The sequence below is a fragment of the Spodoptera frugiperda genome, chromosome 28 (genome assembly GCF_023101765.2).
Source record: "Spodoptera frugiperda isolate SF20-4 chromosome 28, AGI-APGP_CSIRO_Sfru_2.0, whole genome shotgun sequence".
Taxonomy (NCBI): domain Eukaryota; kingdom Metazoa; phylum Arthropoda; class Insecta; order Lepidoptera; family Noctuidae; genus Spodoptera; species Spodoptera frugiperda.
This window is the reverse complement of record NC_064239.1, coordinates 11318613-11344868: the sequence shown is the minus strand read 5'-3', so window position 1 is coordinate 11344868 and position 26256 is coordinate 11318613. Positions and strand designations below refer to the sequence as shown.

Below are 26256 nucleotides of genomic sequence, written 5' to 3'. Positions count from 1 at the left end.
AAATATATTACCAACGCCTGAAATAAAATTCAAAGAATTCTATAAACGTTTTGTGTCACATTATATTTTCCATTGCGCAAGTACATTGAGTAGGCGCTATATAATTTGATATATCAAATTATATTAGTTACTGAAACCAGATTTCATATTTTCTTCTAATTGAAATTTTAGGCTAATTGCTCAACCGTTTCTTGGAAAAAGTGGTCAGCACTTTTAGGGTAAACGAAGTAATTAGATTCTGATATAAACTGAAGGGAAAAGGCTTCTACGTGTTCGTGTTACTGGGAGCCTTCATTTTGATTCTGTGGTTTTTACTTCTAAAAATAAAATTATCCATTTAATGTGGAAATCAAATGTTATGGACAAGTGCTGTTTGTACTCTAATGAGATTTTTTTCTCGTCCAATTCTCCTTGCATTAATTCCAAATAGAAGTTCAGTGTGCCATCAAAATTCTTGTCTCGTACGTAATTTAAAAGGAGGTGAGGTTGAATGTCAGTTTTTTTCAGACTCCCTTTCCATGACTTTTAATAAGATTGCTTTGTTTTGGTCAATAGATTTTTATTTAGGGAGAAAAATAAAACACGTTTTTCGTGGGCAAACCTGTACCACCTGATACATTTGATGTTAGTTGTTCGAATTATTTTTCAAACCCCGAACATGTTATTAAAAACTAGAAGAAATTGTCACGTTCAATTTAGCTCACAGAAATACCACCTACCTTTTGGTTCAAACGAATGAAAACCCGTTCGTAGCAATTTAAGCTACGGCGTAGCAAGGCGTAGCGGATTTTACTACGAAAAAAATTCGAACGACAAATTAATGTTGTCAACCAGTTTCCATGCCCAGTACAAGACAACGTAATACTCAGAATCCTGTTGAATATTCACTTACATTACAGGAACTGATAAACCAACAAGACAAACACAAATTACCAACACCAACATAAATTAATTATTGTTTAAACAATAAGCGTCTTAATGAAACCTGTTCTATGGTGTACCGAGGAAGGGGAAGGGATCTCAATTAGATCCTATAAACACCCTATTTGTTATGTTGTACCGATAGCAAACTTAGACAATCTCTTGATCAAACACATTACAGTTAAGATTAATTTGAAACTGAAAGCGATTTTACATGGTGTAAAGTTTCAGTAGTATGAGTACTAGTAGATAAGTTTGTTCTGTTGTTTTTATGGAGACCCTTTTTGATGTCTTGTGAATAGAAAATTTATGTAATACGAATAAATAAATGTAAATGTATCATTCTAGTTTTGCTCGTAACTACTGTTTAACAGATTTACAATAAAATTACATCAGGCAGTCTTTTTAATATGAAATAAATGATGGTGGTTAATATTTTTGGCAACACATAACTACCATTTTTATAAAATATAAAACATAATTATCCACAAAACATTCAATAATATCTGCGTGGCGTACCAAAACATGATTGACTTGCGCTGCAATTATTGAAATCCAACCTCGTCATTTCACATTTCCACATATTCAGAAATAAATTGCAATTCATAAAAATCAGTAGTGCAAATAATTTCAGAAATTTCCGTTTAAATGAATGTACATAACTTTTTGTGATTAATTAGCACTCCTCATATATGTTAAATGACCAAATATTTAAATGCCAAACACAGTACAGAGCGGTTGTACAAATATTCTCAAATTGAATGAAACTATTCCGACTGAGTTGGAGTTTCGTACGGTGATTTGATGCCTCGGGGCTCGCTACCCGGGACCCGACGAGTTCCGATTACTTCCGAGGTTTCACGAAGCTAAGATAAACGAAGCGTTAGATTTGAGTTGTAGTTTTTGCGTGAAGTGCTTGTTGAAATGTAATTAAATTCATGAGCGTTGAGCATGTGGTGTCAATTTATTCATGAGAAAATTTTAGTTATAGTTTTTGTGCAAATAGTTTTTTACTACATTATTATTTCTATTCAATTACAAAAACATATTAAATAAACAAGCAGGAAAATTTACCGAGAAATTCTCCATACTTTTTAGTGTGGTACTTTAAATAACTGAATCTGTACTTAAGCAAGCCACAGAATGTTACCAAACATGTCCGAAATAGCCAAACGAAGTGCCCACATACTTAACGGTTACCACATTTCGTGAGCTGTTAGAAGCATGCAGTTGTCACAATGTAATAAAGTGCAGTAGTTGAGTCCATAAAGACAATTTTTGATATAATGCTGTATTAGAAATCTTCAGAAAAAGAGAATTGTATACATAATTAAGTTGTTTTGTATATCTTCTAATTTAAATGGATGCGTAAATATACGTACACGATAGAAACTGTCCTTCCTTGTAATAGTAATCTCGTAACTTCTGTAGCCTAATCAACCAACTCAGTCGAGCATAATAACGATACATAAACATACTGGTATCATTACGTTTATGTATGTTTGTATGTATATATGTATAACCGGATACAAGCATAGCTACGAGGCTAAAGATGATTCAACATCATACTTAATTATTGAAGGTCTAAATATTCGTCAAAATACACTACAAGTATACTAGCCAACAACAAAACAAAAACGACGATATTACAAACAATTTTCGACCATCGAAGCGCTATTATTAATGATGAAAATTCAATACATCTTTCCACGGCGGTCTATCGAGCGTAATACAAATTACACCTTCTACTCCTACACGTGACTGTGTATTGTGAAAGCATATAAAAGCGTAGCGTGTAACAGTCCAAGTAACGCACGCTAATTGACAGATTGAGTGAGCAGCCACTCTGCTACCATCGACGGCGTAGGGTGGGTATGGGCTCACGGATTTAATGGGAAAGAAGACTTATATGAGAGGAGGTTAAATTATTCAGATGTACGGTAGGGGTAATGCGATTAATTTGATAGGTATATGTACTTTAGTGAAGAATTAACTAAAGATTACGATTTGTATAATATTAAAGTAAAGTTTAATTGTTATGACTGATTATTTTTATGACATAATAGACTACAACACGAAGTTATGTTTGTTCTTTTAATGGAAATTTTTGCTAGGTATGTAAGCAAGTTTTCCGTCCACAAAAATTACACAAATTAAGTCATTGACTGCCAATAGAAAACTATTGAAGGCAAATCCTCCGCTAACGTCGGTCACCGGTGACCACCACAGCGTTCAATGTGTTAATCAAAAATATTAGCAACTTTTTTATTTCACATTTCATTCTTTTCTTTATAATCCTTACAGTCACGATTAATATTTTATAAAAGGGAAAATCATTAAAAAGTCCCAAAGTTATCCTTCAAACATGGCAACCCTCTTACGTGGTACAGAACTGGCGTCGAAGGTAATGGGAGCGATTTCATTCGGTAGGCACACAGTATCGTATCGAGCTGATTCGATTGTTATCGATTGCAGATTCGATTATTTTAAATAAGCGCCGAGCGATTGAAACAAGGGGCACAAAAGGTGTGATGACTTCATCAAGCAACTTTTGTTAATTAAGTGAGAATGAATTGTGAACATTTGTGTCATTTTCGTTTGCTCCTTTTATAAAAATCTAAAAGCTTGTAAAATGAGAAATACTCGTGCAATACAACATATGAATAATTGAAATGCTTTTTATTTCATATTATATCAAATATTTATTTGCCTGCAAGTGTATTTCGTCACTACGTGATATATTTCTGTATTGACGTAAATATGAGTGATACTGTCTTTGTGAGCGCTATTTATTATGTTTTACATTACTTTTTAAAAGTCAGTTTGCATATTATCAACGATTCTATTATTTACTTCAGTGATTTTCTGATTACAAAGACGTCCAAGGCTACTAAAAATAAAACTATCAATGAAATATTGATGCTTATTATTACTACGATAAATACCAAAATAATGTAGCATTAACAAGGCGTATAATACAACAAAGGTATCCATATCCTTTGCCCAATCAGGTTTCCAATAATAACAAACAATGGATGAAAATAATTGGGATATACGAGACGCTGGTACAACACGTCCGTACGATGCCAAACATACTGCCACTGAATCACTAATTAACGAAGATTTACTTCGAATGACATTCGAAAATATATACGTAAACATGCATATTATGTTAGACTGAAGTAAAATGTAACTGCACTTTTCACACAGTTATAGTATGAGTAGCATGTGAGAAGCATATGATTCATGTAAGAATGGAAACTTAAAATACAGTGAGATTCGAAAATATTTGTCAAAATAAAATGCAACTCAAACTATGAGATGCATCTATATTAGATTATGTCATTGACATTGGACACGTTAGAAAAAAATGATTATGTATCACGTGTATTTTGTACTCCCGAACAATTTACTTGTATTAATTAGATTTTACATCTTTACACTTTAATGTATCGATATAATGGCAGATCAGAACAAATATTGCAAACTTTCCCTAATGAAGTTTTAATGTTTACCAAAGTTTTAATTGTATTTCTTAATTAAACGCTGTTGTTGATAATTAATACTTGTAACTTGTATGTTCTATGTATCAATAATGTTTTATGTGGCAAAATGGATTATATATTTTTATGAACGAAGTGTGTGTTGAAAAAGATACGTTTTTATAGTATCATTGATTTGTGGCTAAATCTATTGTATGAGCTGTCCATTCCATACTATTGGCCTTCTGTAATTTCACACTCTGTGGTTTCAAGCCCAATATTATACAGGGGAGGGCTATACATCCCCGAAGTGAGGGGGGGTTGCTACGAGTTTATTTTCAATTCCGACAACAATACGCTGTTTTTCTCACAAACTACCCACTTAAATATAATGCGGCCGATACGGAGAGCTGTGGAGCGTTTTTATTCACGTGTTTTAGAGGTCTTAAGTTATAAAAGTTAGCGGTTGTCATAAACTTAAAACATTTTTTACCGCTCAAATCTATGTACAAGGAGTAGTCTTATTTCATTTCTTTATAAATGAAAACAACAATTCGTTCTCCCTTTGCCTCTTATTAAATAAGTGTTCCACAAGTTATTTATAAAATACCTAATGACTTATGATAGTCTTAATGATTTGAACAGGGGCAGGGGCAAGGCTAAGTACGAGTTTGTTTAACGAGATCGAAACGAGACCGCATTCGGCGCTTTGATTGGTTGGTTCATTCGTGCCGGCCAATCAGAGCACCGAACGCGCTCTTGTTTCGTTTTCGTTCAACGTAAAGCAAACTCGTACTAAGGGTACAGACCAGGATATTTTTTTAAGGGATTTTATTAAATTGACAACGCGAATGTCTTATGGCTTCTACTGTTCAACACGAGTCTCTCAAGAAAGTATTTTATTTAGAAATATTGTTTCGGGGCGCACACGACTCACCGATAGGCATTCTTGCTCAGATACGGCAGGTATTGAGTTAAGAGATGGAATAAAGAAATTGTAACAGAAGTCCCATTGTTCACAATTGTGGCTTGACTACTGACCACTGATTTTAATGAGACTGTTTAATGTATTTTTTTCAAAAATTAAAGGCTCGTTCTCTTTCACAGTACAGTTTTATATTTTCTCAGTGAATGTAATTTTACTACGAATCACATCGCGTAGTTAGGCTGTGTGATTTGGATGTTACTGATCCTCAAAAAAGATATAAAATATTGTATTTGTGTTAATATAAATATCTTTCTATATTTTCCTTCACTTGTAGAAGTTTAAAAATAAAATAAATATGTATGTAATCACAAATTTTGGAACTTCTGTTCTTTCTTACACTGTGACAAGGGCACGAAGGCTAGGAAAAGGTAACAATTTAAATTCACCTATGCACGATATATTTGTGGTTTTTCGGGCACACTTTATGGCGTGAATGGGCCGCTTTATGTAGTCGAGTGATTTAATGATGTTAGGTTTGTGTTGTATTATAGTTTTTTTGTTCTGATATCATAGAATACACTGAATTAAAGAAAATGAGTGGTTAATTTTGTGTGTTAGATTTGAAGTAAACCTTAATAATAAAGTAATAAGATCAGTATTTGCAAAACAAAGGTGAAGGGAGTAATTTAAGCGCGTCAATCTAAGACGTATGTGGTTTTGCGTAAAAGGGAAACGAATCTTGTGTGAGCGAGTGAGTGAGTGAATGAATGAATGAGTGAACGGTTTATGTAAATTGGTAAAATAAATAATGTATGAGTATTGGGTACGGGTTAAATGGGTTCTTCAATTCATTCGATTTTCAAGGTCACGGTGCATACAAAAGTTTATTGATACATTTTATTCATCAGAACTTAACAATTGCTAGGTTTTAATTTATTATTGTACCAATATGTACAAACCAGTTCTGGTTTAATGGTGAAAAATAAATGTTAAACTATGTATATTTCTGTAACAGATTAATAAAATAAAAAATGGTCTGTATAATTCAAATAATTCTTCAGTAATTTAAAAGCTAACAACATAATTTGAATAGCATCATTCACTAGATCACACATACTCACTAATACAAACGAAAAGAAGTAAATAATTATATTGAAGTAACGTAAACATTTTTTTATAAACACCCTATAACAATAAAAAAAACATCCAACCACAGAATACGCACACATAGAAACAAGAAAACGAAATATCAGTAACAAATGTATGACAATACGCGTTGCCTTAAAGACGTAAGAAATACGAGATCCAGGGCTGGTGACAATGTGTTCTAGTGTTACACAGGCTGATGCGACGCCTCCTAGTTTGTTCCTTAATAATACAGCCAACGATGGCAGATGGAGTTTCACAGCTCTTTGCATAAGGTGTTTTCACACACTGACGTATATTTAGATAATATTTCAAGACAAAGATGAAAAATAAATCTTAACATGTTAACAATCACGTAGGTCACTGGTGAGCGGAGTCAGCGGAGCATTTGCCTTCAACAGTTTTCTGATGGCAGTTAATATAATAAGATCTTAAGTTTTTAGTCACAAATTCTCAGAGGACATTTAAATTCTCAGTTATTGCTACCGTAAAACAAAAATATTACGTGTAACATACATAATAACTATAAAACGGGCTTTTATTTCAGGCTTTACAATTCGATAGGACAAACATTTAAAGGTTTATTCAATCACTAGGAGCCGCTGGATGCAGGTCGCTTTCAACCGCAACTATCTTGAACTCATTGGGGGATGCCTCTGTTTAGCAGTGGACGACTTATGACTGATATGACGATGATGATGAAACATTTAAAAACTATAATCTAACACTTCTATACAAATCTTAATTGTATAACATCATAACACCACTAACGCATAGCGCGTTGTGGCACCCACACAAATGAAACCAGTTTGAAGCACCTTTTAATAAAAGAAGTCGACTGCACGCGAAGAAAATTTCACTTTACACTACTCGAGGTTCTTCGGTTGCATTACGCTACTCGGAACATTTTTGAGGCTTCTTAAAACCTTCATAAGGAGTAATAATAAGTATATAGAATGCAATTTCATTACCTACCCCTAGAAAAATTGAGTACACGTCATTAACTAGAGTGCATGAGTTAATAAAATGTGTGTATTAAGTTATAGTGCACTTTTATGAGTTCTAATGTAATCATGTTGTGACTTGGATTTAATTAAAAATGTAATAAAAGCTTTATTAAAAGGTAGTGTTTATTTTTATTGGGAAATGCATTGTTAAGAGTGGAAATGTAGATGTTTTATATGTAGGAAATGTAGAAAGACACATTAACTCACTGAAAAGGTTTTTACAAATTAGTTAGAGGCAATTTAGCAGTAAATCAAAATGAATTTTTTGAGAGGGAGTGGGGGGGAATTATGTTACATTGACTTTTCTCACCGAAGGTAAGGCGAGAAGCAAGAGTATCAGACTCTTACTGATTAAAAAACACTGCGTTCCTACTCCTGTTCTTCGAGCTAGAACCCCGGCACCTCGTCAGATCTTAGAAATCAATTTAAAATCACAAAACACCCTCATTAAGATACCCAAAACAGAAAATATGAAATTACTTAGCGAAAAAATTCACAGTGACATTATTAGGTCAAAATTTGACGTTCCTTTAAACGATCCCAACTCAGTGACCAGGACGGCGTATAATCTTATTATTATTTCACAGCTATTTTAACAAGATATTAATGTTAATTCTCTCAAGACAAAGATTAAGGAGGAGACTTGGTAGGGCCGCGATGAGAGGGATTTTTTACGATGTGATTATAAAATACGATGTAATAAACATTGTTGTGGTTTTAAAGTGTTTGTTTTGATGTTAAAGCTAATTGAATTGAAGTATCAAGATCTGAAAGTGTCGTTAGAAGTCAGCGTTGATTTACAGTCATAATGTCCACAGCTCATAAAACTTTATTGTTATAAGCTAGGGAGATAAAAATAAAAATTGTTTAGTTTTACAATTTTACTAACTTCTATCACTATTTGTGTTATACGTCCCGTGGGGGTGAACCAATTGCTATATACTAGGCACAATTTCAGACTCCGTGCTACTATTAAGACATTTAAGAAAAACCGAAATTAGCCCAGCAATACTTTGACCGACCCGGGAATCGAACCGGAGACCATTTATCCGGCAGTCGCACTTGCGACTATTCGACCAACGAGGCAGTCTTTCACACTTATAATATTAATATGGTTTTATAATCACGCAATACATATTTTATGACTGTCAGTATACACTATAGGCTACCTAACAAACTTCAAGAACAAAACCGACATCGAACCGACACCAAAAGCTCCACGTCGACGTCCACAAAACACACACCGCTCTAGATTAAATCAAGGTAACCGTACCCATCTGCTAATCCTATACACAGTAAACTGTGCGAACGAATTACTGTAATTACGTTCGGCTGTGCCCGCGGGGAATAATTTGTTGGTTTTCGGACCCTAGCGAAATGTAACACCAGCTGCGAGGGTGAGTCCATGGGGATAGCTAGTGATGGTTCGGTGTATGTAGGGAAGCGAGTTCGGATCATTGTCGCCTTGTAGAGATATTATGGAGTGCTTGGATTTGAGTGTGGGCGAATGATTGAGAGATGTTGATTGTGATTAGAGTTTGATATAGTAAAAAAATAAATAGTAAGATCATTCTCGAATGAGTTTGTGACTAAATACCGTATAAAGGGAGAATCTTTTACCATATTGGCGCTTGAGTTCTAACACCGAGAACAAAAAAGTAATTTTTGGGTAACTAAATTTGGTAGGTAATCACAAAACGCATCGAAATACATACGTAACGTGCTTTGGTGAAAAAAAATTAATGGATAAAAATCTTAAAATTCTAATAATACTGTGCTCAACTCGAGAATCGAAGAGACCCTCATATTTGCACGCATACGACCAGAGCCGATATTATCTCATGTTTTACTACCAAAATGACAATATTCAACATTAGATAGCAACATACACAGGCCGGTCTTTTTTATATCTTTATTTATTTTGAGGCTTATGATTATTATTAAATAACAATGTCGGCGCCATCATAGCTCGTACATAGACATACATACATACGTATATCCTTAACTATACTGAGACATCTTGTAAGATAAGCTAAGCGGTCTGTTTTATATTAAAAAATAAATCGAATGAAATGGACACTAGCAACGTTACTGTGTCCACCCACCAAAAATGTAATCTAATCACAGGGCTCATAATATAAATCCACCCTTCAATTATTTGAAGGGTGCTGACTGTCGTGAGTAACGCACGCTTGTGGTCAAGGTACAGATTACTCAAGAGGGGGGCCCATGGAAATTTTATTTGATACTAGCGGACCCGACAGACGTTGTCCTGTCTACACGTCTTTAATTTGAAAATTTTAATCTTTTTTTTAATAAGCTAAAACATTCTGGACCTTTTTGGTGAAAATTATTATTCAAATGTTATGACAATATCTAACGTCATTAATATTTGACACTGCGATGGTAGCGCCGTCTGTCGGATCCAATGTAAAACATTCCAAAATCAACAACTACTAATAAATTAAAAATTAATTAAAAATCCTTTGTCCAGCGGACAAAATTGTGAATCTAAACCATTCTCAGATCCTCTTGAACACACACAAAAAGTTTCATCAAAATCCGTCTAGTCGTTTAAGAGGAGTTCAGTGACATACACACGTACAGAAGAATTATATATATAAAGATATTCATTTGGTATCTGCTTTGTTGTCTCGTTGGTCAAGCTGTTAAAGATTTTACATGAAACTTAAATTAACTTTAGCAAAAGGGATAATGACACAGTATAAAAATTAAAAATCGAATTAGTGCATCAATCAGATAATAAAAAATCATTCATTTTGTTATTTAAGAAAATAATACTTAGATAAAACGAATTAAAGTTTAGGAGTGGGAGCGAATACTTAGAAGTGACGTTACGCGATATTTCAAATCAATATATCATCGAAAGTATTTGTTATTAAAGATTACGTCTTCAATTCTATCTTCAAGGACTTGTATACCATAGTAATTGACATGTATAACATACAATGTACTTGCAAAGAATGTCAGCATAGTTATACAGTGCATTTAAATAGGATTCAGGCATCAAGCCAAGTTCATATTAAACATTGACACACAAACGAAGTCATTCCAAAACTGATAATTTTAATTATCAAACACAACGCCAAAATTCACGGATATTTATCAAGGCCATATTAACGTAAAGCGTCTAATATTGCCAACTGCAATTCTGGCACGACTCTGTCCCGTTTAAAACGTTAAACGGTAACAGTGCATTTAGCAGTTGGTAAGTTAATATGGCCGCCGCGTAGATTATGGCCAGTATTATCACGATAGTGTTTACAACGGCCATAAAACTAATTTGGCCATAATGAGCACCCATTAGTCGGTTATGTATTACGCGGCAATTTTTAATGTAACTCTGTTGAAAAGTATTGTGTGAAATTCAACTTTATTTTTGTGTGGTTAAGAGCTGTTTTTTAATAAACGCAGGGATGGAACAAATTTATTTTTCTCTTCTTTATATAAATAAAGAACGTTATAAAAATAAGCGTAAAATAGTCACGAGAGACATTTTTTTAAATTTATATTGCGAGAAAATCTCTTAATGTACTGAATAAACAATGTAATGAATGTATGATTACTTAAGTTCTATGTGAAAAACTATAATTATCACTATCATTAAATACATTTTAAATACAGTAAATAAACAAAAATATCACGGTGCATACTTATCGCATGGGACGATTAATATTTCATTAGAAATCCACCTGTAACAAAAGAAAAAATATACATTAGTACATTGATTCAATAATATACCTATGGGCCGCCATAGAATGCTTCTCGCTGCAATTGTATAGTGAATTACAGACTTCGACTTAGTGAACATTCACGGACTTCTTAAGCAGTTATCAATAGCAACTTCAAGCTATTGACTCTGCAAGAGCGATCCGTGTAAGTGAATCACTGGTTAACTGCGCTCGAGCAGTCCGTATATGGCAGATTTAGAAATGCAGAATCACCCCTTCCCAATACTCGATTCCTCAAGAACCCTCAGTATTCCTAAATTCAGACCAAAAGGCCGGCAACGCACTTGTAACGCTTCTGGTGTTTCGGGCGGCGGCGATTGCTTACCATCAGGTGATCCGTCTGCTCATTTATCGGCTTATACCATAAAAAATGCAGGTTGCCTAGTTTATTGCCTTGGGAATTGTGTTTCAAGAGATGACATTTTTTTATAGGAAGTGCAGAGAATGGAATATGTAATAAAATAACTTTACATAGATACCAAAATATCGTCGAAGTAGGCCATATAATAGCTTAATAATAAATCACAGAAGATATTAATGTTGGTTGTTGTAGGTTAAAGTGAAAATGATTAGAGCATAACGCAAATCACAGGGAAAGAGGGAACTTGGATCATGTTTATGGATTTTTTGGGAGAAATTAGGACGCAGGTGGGAGAACAGTACCCTTAGTATGAGTTTGTTTTACGTACCCTTAGTACGAGTTTGCTTTACGTTTAACGAGAGCGCATTCGGCGCTCTGATTGGTTGGTTTATTCGAGCCGGCCAATCAGAGCGCCGAATGCGCTGTCGTTTCGATTACTTTAAACGTAAAGCCAACTCGTACTAAGGGTACTGTATACCTTATTAGGCTTATAGATACCATAACGTATCCACGGCTATGCGAAACCAGTACAAACTGACCGTTGAGTGTGCAGAAAGATCATACAAATCGAGACCATGATAAACTGGTTTGTTTAGCTAACAAAAATCATATCAGTAAGATAGTGTTAAGTAAAGAATTAAAAAAAAATCTCATTGTGTATTTGAAGAAGGTAATGCTCAAAGAATTAAGAATAGAACACGTGGGTGAAACCGTAGTGTTGTAATAACATCACATCCTTTGTGATATATCACGTGGGGGCTTTGTATTAAAAATATCTCATCAAAGAAATAAAAACACACAATAGATAGAACAGTATGGCTATCATGACAAGGTATTGCAACTACCAGTACCTCTACCATGAGTTTGAAGCAATATTATTTGTCGATAGTTCCTAGCGACGACGTAAATTTTTTGTATGGCAAATTTTAGTTCTACAGGTGACCGGTAGAGGCGTTGTAAAATTTGCCATACAAAAAATTAACGTTGTCGCTAGCGACTATCGATAAATACTATTGCTTCAAATTCATGGTAGAGGTACAGTTGGGTACTACGCCTACGGTTGCTAAGGAACATGGCGTCCTTAGTTACGCCCTCTACAACATACAAGCCACTGAACACTGATTCATCGTTTGATAACTGATATTGATAGTTTTGCATTTCCTTCTCAAGATACGAGGGTGTCATACTACTGTCATTATTGCAAGGTACTCTTTCAAACAATTATAGTAGTGAATAGGGGTTTATGGGTAGACGTGCTCCATCACAGGCTGCATCATCGTTTACATAAAGCAAGATAGCGGCCAAATGTGTATAAAGCACAAATGTAATTATGAGGTAAAAATAGCATTACTGGTTACTGGTAAAACTACCATGTTTAATAAAGAATAACTATGGATGGACTAAGATTTTGTAACTTGGCGCCATAGTAACTTTTATCATCATCCTTTGAATTAAGAACGTAATTTGTATGCACTATCTGCCACATAAGTTTAACAGGCACTTGTATGAAGGTGGTGAAACAGGCACTTAGTAAACCTTATTGCTTAGGTTTCGTATTGAAGATTCTCGTTACTAGTTAACACTACGCTACGCCAGACAGTATAATTATATGTATAGACACTACACATCAATACAAGGCACCCGTCACCATGTTTTGCCATCATCAATTCTGTACGGTGCCGGATTAATGAATAATTAATGTTAAGTCTCCGTGTTCGTGCCGTACACGATTTAATTTTCATTTGATTTGATTGTTCACGGCCTGTGGGAATGCGTCACATTGTGAAGTGTAACGTAAATATGTGGGAATTGTACGAGTGTGTGATATATTGTTTTTGGTATTTGAAATTTCATAATTTTGTGATGATTTGTGATATATGTTGGGTGGTAGATATAGCTGTTGCACGTTGCTTTGTTAGAATTTTTACGTATTAGGTTTGTACGCTTAGCGTAACGCGCAAGTTAATAAGAATATTTAAGTTAGTCAAATTTATTTACGATGTACTTACTGTTCTTTTTTTTAAAGTAAAATCTTTTTTTTTTCAGTGGGAGAAAAACGCGTTGTGTCGCGACTTGGATGAGGCGAGAGGGTATGTCAGGATTCTTAGTGACTGTAAACTACCCTGTTCTTATTCCTACTCTTTTAATAGGAGCCCCGGCAACACATAAGGTGCTCCGCTCCTAAGCCCTGGCTCCATCTGTGAGGTGTGCGCGGGATACGACACGCCGCGCCGTATGGTCGGGTCTGGTTCTGATCTGACAGAGATCATCATCTACCTACGTTTATTATAGATTCAAGACTTTACTGTTCTTACTAAATTGAGTAAATTTTATTATTTATAACTTTAACGCTAACAATATTTCCGTCGATATCGGCTTTTCGTTTTTTTACACACTTTTACATAAAAAAAAGGATCTCAAAGATTTTTCTTATGTAGTAGAAAAAGCCGTATCAGAGTAACGTGAACACGTTACTCGTGTGAGTTATAGGTTGCCCGCAAACTTTTACTATTTTCCCCTAGCACAAATTTCAGGGATCCGCATCCACAAGTACGTAATCCTGATTTTTACGATCATCTATAAAAATGTTCATTTATATCAAGTTTTAAATAAATCACTGGCACATATTTGAGAATCCTAATTTTGACTTATATTATATGAATTTTATATTTTCAAATAAGTATATTTAAATTAGGGAGTGTCTTTAAGATCGTTTGTTTGTTGATTATAGTTCAAAAATAAACTTAAACTAAACAAAATTAAATCTAAATTATCTCTTTTGAAATTATCATTAAGTACCAAAAATATAAATAAACATTAAATAAATAACCGATACATACCGAATCTTTCAAAAAAACCTACCATTCATACTTTTCCATTATTCCACTTTTCGGTATCCCACGGGAAACCTGATAGAGGGAAGGAGGGGGGAGGGAGAGTTCAGGTGGGGTTGAGCAGATACTCGGGCGTACCAGTTGAATTATATTGTTATTTCTACGATCAGGAATCGATTGTGCGTCCCGACGGTACGCGGTTACTGCGTACCTGTTCCATCTCGCGGATAACTGTGCAGTTTGGTGGTGAAATAAATGTTAGTAAGAAATATTTAGAAAGAATTTTAAAGGTAGTTATTTATTAGTTCCATGAATTTACTATACACGTCAAGATTATTAATCTAATATGGATAAGTCATAAAAAACAGCAAAAGAATTCCAATTTCCTTTACGAAATGTCAATCGATTCACAACATTAAAATAAAAAGAAAATATGGCCAAGTAAGTAATATCATATAGAGTAGATAAAACATATAATTTCGAGAGACGAACGTACGCCAAAAATTCAACACACAAGTAATATTATATGAGAGTAAATAAATCCCCCCTCTATATGTCGGTCGTCAAGGACGATATAGCCTTTTTTGATTAACGCCACAAGTACACCGTCTCAAGGAAAGGGTTATATTATAATATATTTTGTTGTAGGGTTGTCATATTTGAGATTATTACAATTTGTCAGGGCTCGTATCGTGATTGAATCGTCAATCTCCTGGAAGGCAGTCGTTACGTAGGTCGGGCATGAATGTAATAATAGAAAAACAGAGCTAAGGAAAATATGCTTTCTTTGCTTGCTAAAGGATACCTTAATCTTCGGTAAAGGATTACCTAAGCCGTGGATTTGTTAGATGGATTGACTTTCTTGTTGATTAAATACGAAATCAATAATTCTTTTTCGGCTATAATATCAGTGATTCCCAAATGGTGGACCGTGGATACTAGTGGTTTGCAGAAGACAAAAAATGGTCCGAGAAATGAACAAAAAAATATAGTATAAGATTACACCTCTGTCCAATAAATACCAGGGTTAAAGCTTATACAAAGGAGACAATTGAGAAATGTCACAATTTTTATAAATATCTAAATGAGATAATCACTAGTGTGGGACAACATGAAAAAAGTAGTAGTAATAGTGGTCCCTAACTTAACAAGAATTACAAAACTGGTCCTTGACCAGAAAAATTCTTATGTTATATTCAAAGTTTAGTAATGTTCGGACAGCATTGTGTGGATAGTTAAATTATTGTTTTACCATAAAAAGTCAACACTGTACAGTTGTTAAAAGATATTCTACATTGTGAACATAAATATCCACATTAAAACTACAAACGAAATACAATTTCAATTCCGGCAACCGAATCCTTAAATCCGCCATTACATTTTCACTAAACTCTAATAGAACGCGACAGCCCTATTGCGAGCCACAGCATAAGAATGTACCTACCCGCAGAAAAATATCCTGCACTTACCCGCCACGCGTATTACTACTACTTATGTTTTATGTCAAAACATAAAAGTATATACGGTCTTCTGTGTGAGAATAACAGAAATAAACGGATGAAATTTAAAATGAGCGATGGTAAGAATAGCGTTGCTATGAAAATATGGGGGGTGCATATGTATGTGTACATACATACATAGCGCATTAAGTAGGGGAGTGTTATTCTTGAGGAGTGATGATTACTGATGGCAATGGTAGAAACGACGCGGCTCATGTGACAAAATCGACGACATAACATGTAAATGTGATTAATGCAATAGAAGTGTTCATTCCAATAACAATAAGAAGAGAACTGTTCTCAAACATGCCAACAAAAATCAATTCCCAAGAATCAAGTACCTACAGCAACATCGTGATATATTTATGCAAAACCAAGTTAATGCAACCCCCAAATATATTCCAAACACGGTCCAAGTAGGACTTAAGACCGCAAACTTTCCACTTTACCGAAAAAACGCACTTCTCCTTACAAAAGTCGAGGAGCGAAGAAAGAAACTTCCATCATTATTTATAATACTTTTTTCACGTGGATAAATATAGCCTGCGGCTGTAAATGCGGCCACTCTTGGAAATTTATTATGATCTATAGATTCTCAGTTCTCTCTTCATAAACTCAAACACCCTTGGTATAGGCCCGAAAAGTTGGAAACTCGACTAGAATTATGTCGCAAGTTGGTACCCTTCGTACAAAAGTTATTTTACTACTCCACTAAGACTTTAAGTACGGAATGAAGATGGGGATAATATAAAAAAGTTCCTTTTGCAGTATAAAAAAAATTATAGCAAGAGCGATTTCTATAGAATTCGGTTCAAAGTCGCAAGGAGCGTTTAGCTTTATTGGTTTCAAGTGGCAAGTGCCGTTAATACCGGTTTGGGGAACTTTATTATTAAAGCCTGGCTGAAATGAAATAAGACCATTCGTCGAGATGATGAAGGTTCAAACTCAGTGGCACTTAGCTATAAAATTGTTGAAATAAAAGTTAATGACTTTGTTGATGAAATGTTGTATTATTTTAGGACTAGCTGTTACTTAGAACTTCGTTTACTTTCGAAATTTAATTAAAGCGCCTTTCTTTCTCTCTGGTCGTTCTTTCAAGTCTGAGGATCCTGGTCAGCATCAGGATTGCCTTCTGAAGCGGACGATCTGCTTTCAGCAGTTTTTGCCCAGCGTATCAAAATTTTGAGGATTAGTCTTTCACCTGATCAGTCATCGGGGAACGTCCGCGTGATTTCTTAGCTTTAGTGTTCCTGTTTTTATAATATTTATGTGTGTATTTCTCAGACATTAATTTTGCAGGAATGTTTAAACAAACATTCGTTTATTTAAAACTGACAGACTATAAAGCAGTATAATATTGATATCCATTATGTGAACGTACAAATTTTAAAGATTATGAAACGAAACTCGTCCAAGCAGTCTGTCTATAAGCACTATTTGGTTAAAATATTTGTTATAATAATAAGCAGCTTAGCCTACCCATGCAAGCTGCGGACTACCTAGCGGGTTTAAGGGGCTCCGGCTCGAAAAGCAGGAGAAGGAACGGGGTGTTTTTAGTCAGTAAAGTACACTTTGTTATAAGAAGTAAGCATGATTTTCCAAACCTATCCATGCAAAGAGGGGTAAATTAATCCATTCACATTTTTTTTATAACAAATGAACTTAACGCAATCAGCAATTTGGCTATTGTAAACTTTTGGACCGTTTCCAATCAGGATGCATTTCCTATTCCAATCATATCGTCTATTTAAGGCATTCTTTAAAGCCATTACTATCGTTCGCGTAAGATAAACGTTCAATAAATCTGCTTAAAAGACGTTATGTATGGCGAACATTTATTTTATCGCGAAATTTAATTTGAAACCTTGTATACTTTTGAATAGTTTCGTCTGGTGAGGAAAATAGCTGGAACCTTTAAAATCTGCAGATTGAACACATAACATATATGGTATAATCGTTTGTTAAAATATTATGTAAGTTTATACAACGTAGACTTTGTGAAAAGTGCCAATTAATTGACTATTGCCTCTAAATTCAAGCACTACAGACTTATCCAAGCAGAATTTTCAATAAAAGTATTCCACTAAAATTAATTTACACAAATAAAAATGTAAAATATTTCAGTTAATCAACACAAACATAAATTTTGAACAGAGCTCGAAATAAATTCCTTTCATAAATCAGAACCATCCGCGCTATCATTTTCAAATACCGATAGCTACTCGAATTAATTGCTAAAATTACAGTATTTTAGTTGACATTGCAAAAATATATTCCGGTTCAATCTGGTAAACTTCGCAGCGTCGACTTGTTTGAAATAATTAAATTCCATTCTCGAAACATTCCCTTATTATTATTTATTGGTACGAACTACCCCCGAGGCCGGCTCCACTGTTGTATGTGCTATTTTATGAAAATTTTTGTTATGCCTTATAAACGTTGAGGATATTTTAAATACAATTACGGAACATAGTAGTTTGTTGTTTTTAAGAATGGCAACACTTTTATGAGGTTGTTATTTGATAGCAAATAGTGATGTTGTTTCATGTTGCATGTTGTTTGAATATTATATGTCGATGTTTTGTTTTTGTATTCAAGTGTCTTTTTGGTGTATTATTACATACCATTACAGTGCTTTTCTACCAGAGATGTGCTATGTAGCAATGCTGCGAGGATACAATAGTTAAGCTGTGAAACTATGTGACCGTTTCCAGTGATACTAAGATATGTAGCGCTACAAGTAAGATGTGGTATGAAGATGTGCTGCCGTAAAGTAGCTGTGCGAGGAAGAGGCGCAGCTCAAGTATGCGATGTATCAATAGTAGGGAAGCCATCCATAGCACACATCTGTAGCACGCATCTTTCCATATAAAAACATATCTTAGTTGAGTCCGTTTCCACCAGTGCTAAGCTAAGTGTACTAATGAACATGATTGTTGAATACCAAATGCATCCACAGCAACGTAGCATAGCAAATCTCTGGTGAAAAACACCCTCTTAAGTGTTCTATATGACAAAAACATGAAGATTTGAAGTTGATTGTGGTTCATATCTTCAATTAAGCGACTAATTGCACAAAAATGCAGTGATTGTCGAGGAAATACACAGAAATATATTACTATTATAATGAACTATGTACCGGAATACGACATTCAGACAACAGCGTGTTCGCTTTTTATCTCGATGACGTCATTACTGCGGTACACTTGAGAGCAAATGGTCCTTGTGTCGAGTAGAAATTGTGTGCAAAATTCGAAATACAATAAGAAAGTATGAGAGCTCTTTTCCAATCAAATAGAACAATTGTATTGTTTGTTATAAGTATATTTTTTTGTTATTACGGACAACTGTTTCGTTTATTGAGTGGCGATAAGCAGGTATAGATACTTGTATTACGTATTAGGAACATGAAGATTTTTGATGTTAGTATAGTGGATCTGAGAAGTTATGTTTCGATTTTTGTTTCTTAGAACCGACGAAATATTTTTTAAGATCATTGCCCCACTCTCGCATTTACTCCTGTGTCGTGTGTGCGTTTATAAACATACAAGTGCACATACACATAACACCCAGACCCGAAACGACTGTGAATGAGAGTTGCTTCTTTAGAAAATCGAAACTGCTTCGCGTTGTACACAACCAGTTGCCCAGCCAACGCGCCAACAGTGTAGTCAAATATGTGTATTCAGTGTCAGACTCTTCATCTATTTTAATAATATAACTGACCAAAACTGAGACCAGTGTAAGTTAATTTTAACCCTAGCCTTTAAGAAGCAACGAGCATGCCGTACATAGTAACAGGTACTATACAGAAAATAAGTAACAGCAGCAGTATTCCAAGTCAAACCATAAAAATACATAAAATACCAAGATCATTGGCAGCTGTGAAGAAAAAAGTGCAATTTTCTGGAGCTCAATACGAAGAATCCAATCGTGAACAACAAAACTGCATCGCAGTGCTTATTAGGTGGTTACAAGACGGAGTGGTGCAGATTTCCCACGAGAACAAAATGTACTGGTTCATCTCGCAGATCAAGATACTCTAAAATGTCAAAACTCTGCAATACATTTTCAACTTTATCGTAGAAGAATAAGATCGAAAATTCATTAAAGGAATTCGACAGATTGATGTAGTTTGATCTGCAGGCGTCTTTACCAGACCTAACGATGATGAGCTTCTGTCTGCTTTCTGAGGTGCATTGTGTAAAATTTTAATTTAAGCACAAATGACTCGTTTCAAGATTTCCAGAATTGCTTTACAAGTAGACACTGTAGTTACAGTTGTATGTTAAAACGTTTATCAATTTTATGTTGATTTTGTTGTACTATACGTTCCTTAGGAAATCCTTAGTGAGGCTCTCGTCACTAAGGAATTCCTAAATCTTCTGCCTTTGTTCAGCAATAGGTACAGGCACTTATAGGATTTTGTTGATGATGTTAATTCCTTAGAAAGTAATGAGGTATTAATAAATAATATAGCTTATAATTATAAGAAATTAACAAAAAATATTTCAAGTCTTTCTTTAAACTACGACGATTTACCAACAACACCATTTCACATTATGAGTCAGAAAAAAAAATCGACACCAATAAAACCGTAAAATGCCTTCAATGGTAAAAAGAATTTCCACCACCGTCACGTAACTGCTGGTCGTTCACTATCCTGATTGAATATCGATGGGGTCCCTCAGGGCAGGCCGCCATTGTTTTCCCATTGCGCGCCACCATGGGACGATAGATTAATGATTATACGTGGCCCCACCAAATTGTTATGGCATCATTTGTGGAAATTCATTTTTAAATGGCGCATAATCGATTAGTTTTGTATATTGAGGCTTTTATGTATTCCTGGTATTATGAACATTATAAATTAATGTAGTACACTGTGGAATATTCCAGTTGAAAAGAGTTTAACATTCTGAAAAAAGTATTAATAGTAAAATGTATCTACGTTCAATTATTCTAAAATTGAAATTCAATAAAAAGTTGAAGAGTTAAATCGAATCATAGATAAGCACCCGAGTGCTATCAGCAGTGAAGCGTATAAAACGAAAAACATAGAAACAAAGAAAGATAAAAGTATAATTTGAAACGAACGATTCAAAAATTCAAGCAGAATTGAGACGGACACACTCAAGCCGTAAACAAAGTGTGGCCGTCACAGAACTCGACACCTGCTCCTATTTCCCGTAAAAAAGGGCATAAAAATGGCAGGATGGGGGAAAAAAATAAAAAAGAGGAATGAGGACATTAGCCAAACAAAAGGGAACCGAGAGGGTCATAACTCGAAGCGCATTTTCCTTTGTCACTGTGACGCTGCTAAATCCGCAACTGACGTTATATTGTTTAGGTTGAGTGAAGAGTTGCGATTTTTTGGCGCGACATCACTTCATTGACATAATTTTTCATTTGCATATTAACATTGACAGCACTTTACTTTCTTAGCATTATTCACTTATAACACAGAGTTACTCGTAGATCAACATAGACTATAAACAACACACTACTAAGATTAAATACAGTTAACAAATATCAAACCTATACCTAATGCGCTCTAACAAGGTGCGGCTGACAGATTCAGTAACGTTTCGTATCACTCTTGAAAGTTGCTGCGGTTTAAAAATTATGCTTTAATATTTTAGCTGTATCACATTCGTATTATGTTTAATCATTCGGATGCGTAGTTAATTAAATTAAAACCAACCGGAATGTTCTAGTATTCTAAAATCTAATGAAGTGAAAAATAAATTAAAGTGTTATGCGTATAACGTAAAGCATAGTCGTGTTTAGTGATGGGATGTACGGCTACGATGGATAGGTAGTCGATGTTTTTTTAAATAAAAAACGAAAATCGTGCGTCGTTCAATTATCATTCTTAAAAAACCTTTAATTATGTGGGTAAATCCACTGTAGACACGGCGTCTCTCTGCCCAAACCACATTGACATTATCTGAGCAGAAATATGTAGTAGGCATTTTTCATAGACATTTCCGGCGCCATTGATAATGCGTGGTCGGTACTTAATCTAACATATACAAACTAATATATATCCTTGTTTTCTTCTACGGTTTTGTAAAACTGTAACTCTGAAACACCTCAGGGCTCGGTCATAAAACATTTATTTTGACAAGTATATACACGTAGTAGACTGCACAACTAAATAACACACACATTTAATAAAAAAATTCAAGAGAATTAAATGAGGATGCTGCGAGTATCGATAGCGATAAAAAAAGATTTTTCTAATGTCCATCCCTAAAGACAGACGTTAACGTCATACTGGCATTTGTCAGCCGCACCTTGTTATAGCGCACAGGGTATAATCAAAATTACATTTGTAACTTTTATAATGAAAGCATAACTACAAAATTAAAAGTAAATGCCCAACCACACTAAAGAAATAACCAAATCGTCCCACATTTGAACTAAACCCAAATGAAACCCAAAAGACCAGACACAGTCGCAAGCGTGAAAACAATTCTAAATCCATAGGTACAGGGGACATCGTCCGTCGTACCTGGGGATCGCTTCCACTACTCATTTCATGCATATCATATGTAGGTCGGCAGAATTACAAGCGTTCTAGTGTCACGAACATTAATCTTGTGGCTCCAAGTGGATTTGTGAGGTCTGCGCTGTCATTGTTTATCAGCTGTCAAACGTGTTGTACTAAACATTTGTGGGATTTTAAGGGTTGTAATTAATGTCCTTTTCTAATACAGTTGTATGTATGTAATTAATAGTTTCGTTGATCTGGCTAGGTCTTTGTTGGGGCGGTTTTTGGTTTGTATTATGGAAATACTTTTTTGATACCTGTTGGATATTTCATATCAAAGTCTAAATATTCAAGTTTCGACTTGACAACAACATTGTTTGTATTGTATTGTTTACAAATAAAATAAATGGTAAGATACAAAACACATTTATGACACAAAACACCAGACTAATGTCCATCATTTATGAAATAACCTCTTGTAAGATCAGATAAAAAACCGGTTTCATCTCGAGACTTAGTATTTTCTCCGCGTATTATTTCGAATCCCAAAACCTGAGTTATTTTTCCTGAAATCCTCCACAAAGCAGCCTATCTACTATTTCATTTACCAAGAGGACTATCTATATCGATTCCTTTGTTCTGTTTGAAATTCGTTTCTCCTTGAATGGAGCATTCGAAACTTCGCCCCGGGGCAAAAGCAGCAATGTAAAGGAATCAAAACGAAATAAATGATTTTCTGCAAGAGATCGTACCTATTGAAGGTCGTTAGATACTTTTATCTACGATGTATATCATTTTTAGACGTACACAATACAAATAAAATAATGAAAATATGAACCTCGTGGAATATTGTCTATTTACTTACTTTTCGAGGTATCCAATATGTATAGGGTACGTGGAGGGTCTTTATCTGAAGATTATCTGTTATTGGACGTCTATTCAAAATGAATCGTACGATATTAAGATGTATGCCATTACATTAGGCGGAGAATGTATGAAAAAAAAATCCGTTTCATGGTGGATATCCCACCCACACGCACGAAGCGCTTCGCTTCAAGCTTCCTTGTGCGAACGGCTAGGGAGTGGAACTCCTTGCCGGAGTCTGTGTTTCCTGATGGGTATAACCTAGGTGTCTTCAAAGCCCGAGTGAATAGGTTGCTTATGGGCAGACGTGCTCCATCGTAGGCCGCATCATCACTTACCATCAGGCGAGATAGCGGCCAAACGTCGGCCCATTTAACATAAAAAAAATCGATGTTCCAAATATACTAAAAAAAATGTCCCATTACTCGTATTTAGTACTACAAGTAAGAAACAAGTCAGGCGTTTAAGAAAATAGTTTGATAACACTTCCGTGATCATAAAAATATACGAAGATCCTTAAAGAACAAGAAGTTTCTGTTGGCACATACCCTAGAGAGATTATCAGGCATGGATTAACCAATTCATTAGGGCAAATATTCAAACATGTCAGTATCATCCTTGACCCCAAACCCACTAGGGGGAAACATGAGCGATAACGCGCTGAGCCTCTATTCATCACCTACAATGAAAGCTTTGCAGATAAATCGCGGCCATTCTCATCGTTAAGTAACAGCCGCACTGTCTCTTGAACCATTCCAGTTGGGTGGATACGGAAAAAATATTAACGTTTGTGTTTGACTGCTGAGTTTCGGACCAACTGATACGGTAACGCTGTATAGTAACCTATACACACAAGTGGTAGGTATTTAAAGCTAGAAAAAAAAAACTTTAATAAAAAAGGAAGGAAATACTAGGAAGGGCAGATTGTCCTTCCTAAACTATTTAACTACATGACTATGTAAGAAGAGATGGTAATAAATGAACACATTATTAGTAACAATCAGTCTGATTTTAATTTTAAATCAATGAAAAATACAAGCAAATATTTAAACAATAAATAAGAAACAGAATCAGTATGAAATGAGTAGTAGTTAATGCGCAAAAAATTAAAATATGAATAAGCTACAACACAAATTTTAAGTTTTGCCGCATTGACTAAAAAAATAACGTTTCGACTTCTTTTAGGTACGAGTATTATTTTTCGCATTTTACGAGTATTATCCGGTTTTTCACATCGTTCAATATTCGGCCTTGGAAAGTTGCGTGTACTTTGCGGATTGACAAAAGAAACCACGCGATAAAACGATATAAAAATATTTTCTTTTAGTTGAGTGAAAATGTGATATTTTGAAGGCCTTGGGGGTTAAAAGCTAAGCAAAGTCAACGACTGTGTAGAAAATTCTAAAATTTTAAGTGGGATCTTTTCATATTTTGATTTATTATGATTATTTTTATTTAGTAACAATTTACACACAGTAGGACTACATCGATTCTTGCACGGAATGAGTGTTACGTGTAAGTGAAATTGTATGTTTGTAAACGCACCCACGATACAGGAAAAAGTCCTAATGCAACATTAAATACATTAAATTCATGACCACCGGTAATTTCTTAATAGGTAAACCAGTACTTCTACCAATCTACTTTAACTACATCAAAAGGCGCTCCATACAAAGGAAACTATTTCAAGAGGAACAAACCGATGACTTTCTTAATGTCATAAAAGTGTTCGTACATTTTATGATCCTATTTCCTGGCCAGTTATTTACTCCCTGATTTGTATCTAACATTTTATATATCGTTTTACTTCCGTCAAGCATGGACTCGTAAAATCCTATCTATTGGATAAGTGATTTTAGTATGATGAAATGCACAAAAGACTAGTATAGTACATTTTTAGTCATAGGATAGTACATCTACAAAAGCATTTAGTTCATGATTCCATTCCCATTTTGAGTTATGCTATGATAAATAAGTCTATCAATTATCTGAATTGCTTGCTTCAAAGATACTTCAGAGATATCGAGTTAGTTTAGAGATATATGGATATGATATACAAATATTATACCATTGTTGAAATACAAGATATTATTACCGCAGTAGCCAAATTAAATTCAAAACTATAAAATAATGATTAATTGAAAATTTGCAACCACGAGAACGCCATTTGCAACTGTCACAAATTCGCCAGCAGGTCGACAATCGAGTATGGCAATACATAATTCTATTTCTACATGATTGACAGCAACACGCAGCAATAACCAGAGCTTATAATCCAAAATATAATCTACATAATATTAATATGTACAAAATAATAGGGAGCTCAGACAATTATGTTTACACCTAAGCGATTCTAATTTATGTATAGTTTAAGCCTTTCTGTGAACGTCACACGTTATTTTTGTGTTTATTTTTGTTACAAGTACGAATGAAGGTGACACGAGGTGTCCCGTCGAGACAATCTATGAATTAAATGGTATGGAATTTTATTTTTATGTTCTTTTGTTCAATGACAATATATTTCTATGTCATTGTTTATTTTACATAGACTTTGATAGATACAGTTTTTATTATTCGTTGATAAATGTAAAATGAAGAACTGGGCTTCTGTAATATATTTTTATATTTTAGTGATGATTGAGTTTATTGTAGTTGTTATATGTAATGAATCTTACAACCCAAATATTATTGTGAATAACAAAAAAAATAAACTATTACTGAAGAAGCCTGAAACAACGACCTCTGATGACACAGTTAGTAGCCAAGTATATGTTAACGAGTCTTAACAAAGAAAAATACAGATCATTCGTTTAATTAAAATATGGAAATCTTGTTCAAAAACAACGAGGGCCCCAATATACGTCCTTGTGGCAGCCCACCAGAGCTACGCTTGATGTTCCTAGAATAATACGTCACGCCGCTTAATTCTGTCACTTAGGAAATATTACTTGAAAAATGTGCTAGAC

At 34.6% G+C, this 26256-nt stretch overlaps 1 protein-coding gene across 15 annotated transcripts in view; it reads right to left on the bottom strand.

Annotated features, from left to right (window-relative positions):
• Positions 1-26256, bottom strand: part of LOC118265585 (CUGBP Elav-like family member 1) — a 405267-nt gene that overhangs the window by 191779 nt on the left and 187232 nt on the right. For 8 of the 15 annotated variants that reach the window (XM_050705784.1, XM_050705791.1, XM_050705801.1 and 5 more), the window contains one exon: positions 11159-11197. The exons of the other annotated variants lie outside the window; for them this stretch is intronic. In XM_050705784.1, coding sequence (XP_050561741.1) covers positions 11159-11197 — 39 coding nt within the window. The remainder of the gene's footprint in view (positions 1-11158; positions 11198-26256) is intronic. 15 annotated transcript variants of the gene reach the window in all.